A 4,042-nucleotide genomic window follows, 5' to 3' on the forward strand; every position below is an offset into this window, starting at 1 on the left:
ACGTTATAGTATAAAAGCTGATTTTTATAAATAATACTTGGGTAATAAGTAGATGATGTTTCCTCATTAGCCAGACATTTTTTATAGTTCCAACCCCTTGCCAGACAAGCATGTAGGGTAGCTGTAGGAGCGAGCGCGAGGCAGTATGTATATGAGTGAGTGCGAGTGAGATGCGTTTGTATTGTTTAGTATTTAATACATGCTTACATCAACTAAAACAATAATATGTGCTATCTTCAATTATTATTAATTAAATATTCGTTATAAATGATAAGAATAATATTAATTATGAATTATGAATGACTCATGCAAATAAACTTTTTGGCGCAGATTTATGTAAATTTTAAAAACATCTTAAGGAAAGACATTCGATGCTACAATTACCTTAAATTGTTAAAAATTTTAATTTATTTTATCAAAAACAGGTTTAAAAAAAAAAGCCAAAAAATAAAATATTTTTCAAAAATTTAATTAAAAATAGGTTAATGATGCTACAAGTTATTACTGAGGATAAAAAAATAAATTGATGACATTACATATTATTATAGAGTATAAAAGACAATATTAATTTATTCATTATCATCATCAATGTTATCATTTTCTTCGTCACTGTTACTCCATTCGATATCTTGGTCTTCTTCTTCTGCGTCAGTTTCTGTAAAAATGTAAAAAAGTAATTGGGATTAAAAGTATTAAAAAAAATGTAAAATGGATTGAAGTAGTTATACCTGAGACAGTTTTCAGTGAATCTCTAACGAAGTTTGGTAACTGATCACCTTCAAACCATTTAAAATGGTACTGATTATTTTCGAGTACCCATCCATTATTCTCGGGTTGATAAATTGTTGGAATTTGTTGATTTGCATTATTCCAAATGCTAGACACATAGTTGGCTCGCAGAAATTGTTGTAGCAGTTCGGATTTACACGGTAGCAGACTACTTGCATCAAAACTTCGTAGTTTTTTACGACTAAATGCTTCATTAATATCTGAGACCTGATACGTATTAATGAATAGTTGAAGTCGTGCTGCATCAACATCAGTTATCGAACCGACATTATATATCTCACATATAAACTGTTGAACAACATCAAAAATTCGTTGTCGTTCATTATCATTTTCAAATAATTCGTTTTTACCTAATTTAATGAAAGCTTTTTGATATTCTTCCGTTCTTTTTAATATTTTAAAAGGCTTTAACTTTCCTTTTCGGAAAAATGCGGGATTATAATCACACCCTGTTATAGCATGGAATCCTGGCAAGCTCTTACAAAAAGATTTTCCTAATTTGACATATATCTTCGTGAGGTCTACGTATCTCAAGTTGTTTCCAGTGCCTATCAGCATCCAAATAAGTGAATCATTTTGTATATGGTGCATATGACCAAGCATAATAGCTGCAATGTCAGTGTCGACACTTCTGATCACAATATTCACCCGATTTGAAATACTGCACGCATGGTAGACTATTTTGGTATCAGCCTCTTCATGTTCTGGACATGATAACTCTTCTACAACCCTTGTTACTATATTGTTAGAAGCATTAACAACAAAAGAATGGCACTGTTTAGAATTGATGTAAATAGTTTTGTTTCCGATGAAAGGTATTATTTCATCACTGGCCCAATGCAAAATGAAAAAATCTACCAGAGCTTGTTTAAAATTTGAATTTTTCAATTCTTTTGTAAAATCACTCGGACGTGTTTGATCAGGTCCAGTTATGGTATAGCTCAATTGTGCTGATTCTAAACGTTGAGAATGTTCGTAATCTTTGATCGATGGAGTTAGGTATTGATCAAAAATAACGTCAATTCTTGGCGCTTCGAATTTAGTGACCATTTGTAACATTTTCTTACATCGCGGTAGACTTAACTCGCCATCTCACTCGCACTCACTCATATACATACTGCCTCGCGCTCGCTCCTACAGCTACCCTACATGCTTGTCTGGCAAGGGGTTGGAACTATAAAAAATGTCTGGCTAATGAGGAAACATCATCTACTTATTACCCAAGTATTATTTATAAAAATCAGCTTTTATACTATAACGTAAGTTAAACTATAATTTCATGAACATTAAGGGTGTCTGGCAAGGGGTTGCCACGATGTTAAGTGTCTGGCAATGAATAACGTGATTTTTAATAATATTCTGAAGATAATATCAAAAAATCGCACTTTATTATTTGACGAATTTAGATCGGTATTTTACACACCTTTAGTACCGTTTACCTGCCTAAGCCACTATAACCCAAACTTCATAATGGTCCATCGTTCTTACCTGTGTTGGGAGTATGCGCTGACAAACTTTCAGCTTTTATAAAATAACGAAGGTCTGGGGTTCACGGGCTCTTGCTCTATTAAATCTAAACAGACATACATTGGCTCATATTACAACACCCCTCAGGCCGCCACCCGCCGTGACCTGTATGAAAGGCTAAATGGCTTTAAGGAAGAAGATATTTTCTCCATAGGAAAGATATTTTGGAAACCAAGAAAATTAATTAAATTTTGCTCAAGTTGCATACCTAAAAGTTTAAAAAGAGCCTGGAAAACAGGCTTTTCGGAAAAAATCTTTTGATTTTACAAAGTAACTAACTGTTGCCCGCGACTCCGTCCGCGAGGTTAGAAGACTTAATTTAAAATTTATGTCTTCTACATCTATCTACCCTGTTTTTTCCACATTTATCATTGTATCTTCGCTCGTATTAGTCGCAGCGTAAGATTAGCCTGAGATTAGCGCGTTCAAACAAAAAAACAAACTCTTCAGCTTTATACATTAGTATAGAGTATAGATTTGCTTGTATTTTTTGCAGGTTACGGTGATAACACGCTAACGATGTATATATGAGATGAACTCCTCTCTCAATGTCACGTTATCTCTTCATGCCTATGCAGTCCTTGTTTCAAAGCATTTTCGGTTCATGTGCAAGCCTGCGCCTCGTGTTATCGAGGTTGTTGCACGCAAGCAAACAAAACATGTAAAAACTATTCACCATGACCTTGTAGCCAATATCCTGCTAGCTTCCAACGAAAATATAGTTTAAATACGATTATATTTAACCATTATTTTGCAAACTTAAGGTACTATAAAAATATAAAAAACACAACTATTTCATTAAACATCAAATCAAAATAATCACCATTACCTACTTAAATATTCTTTCTTCATTTAACTTCTTTCAAATACGAGTGACAATGTTAAAGAAAATTTATGTTAGACAACAAGTTACATAATCATTAAAATAGTCAGTGTGTTGTCGTGTTTGGTGTCAAAATGAAAATCGTGGTTTCAGACAGCGAAACGTAACTGTTGGATATCCACATAATTACCCAAACTTCAAGCGACTTACATGATACGGATAATAACTATGGTTCGATTCAACAGGCCTAGCAGCCGAATGACGATAATACGTTATGTGAAGCCCTAGGCCCTTGCTCTGGTTCTCGCGGCGCCTCACTCAAAGTCCCGTTAGTGGAGAGTGGCGCGGCGGTGACAGTGCACGCCGTTGCTGCTCTCTTGTATGCGTCCTTATGAAAATATTGTTGCGTTTGTTGCCTTAACCAACGATTTATATTTTTGGTCTAAAATAACGCTCACTTTGGAATACGTTTTTACATATTGGATAAAGCTTTATCAAAATAATTATAAGCGTTACTAGTATTTATCTTTGTACTAAGTTGTCCTTAACATCGTTTAATTTCAGGAAATATCTTAGGAGACATCAGTTTTGTAACGTAAATCCGCACCAAAATACTCAGCTACTGTGTCTCCATCGATGTTCGACGTAAAACATACATTTAATAGTTGTTTAAAGCCCCACGTTGTGGCGTCAAAACAAGATTTTTTTCAATTTTATTTGCGATGAATCAAAACAATGCAGAATATATGTTAACTAGGGCTTTTTAAAAACTTGACGTATGGAATGATTTGAAAGATTGAAACTATTTTATAAATGTCTGGTTTTATATGAACCTCGAACTAAACGCATATTTCGCCTGCATCTCTTGAGAATCGCGGATAGGGTTGATTCAAGGCGCTCTTT

The 4,042-nt window shown here is 34.2% G+C and overlaps 1 protein-coding gene across 1 annotated transcript; it reads right to left on the reverse strand.

Annotated features, from left to right (window-relative positions):
- Positions 1-517: 517 nt before the first annotated feature.
- Positions 518-1,893, reverse strand: LOC113508713. Its single transcript, XM_026891801.1, has 2 exons — positions 729-1,893; positions 518-655 (listed from the first exon to the last, which is right to left on the reverse strand). The coding sequence occupies exons 1-2, from the start codon at positions 1,846-1,848 to the stop codon at positions 570-572; spliced, it is 1,206 nt and encodes a 401-aa protein (XP_026747602.1). The 5' UTR covers positions 1,849-1,893; the 3' UTR covers positions 518-569.
- Positions 1,894-4,042: the final 2,149 nt, after the last annotated feature.

The sequence above is a fragment of the Trichoplusia ni genome, chromosome 1, assembly GCF_003590095.1.
Source record: "Trichoplusia ni isolate ovarian cell line Hi5 chromosome 1, tn1, whole genome shotgun sequence".
In the NCBI taxonomy this organism is placed as follows: domain Eukaryota; kingdom Metazoa; phylum Arthropoda; class Insecta; order Lepidoptera; family Noctuidae; genus Trichoplusia; species Trichoplusia ni.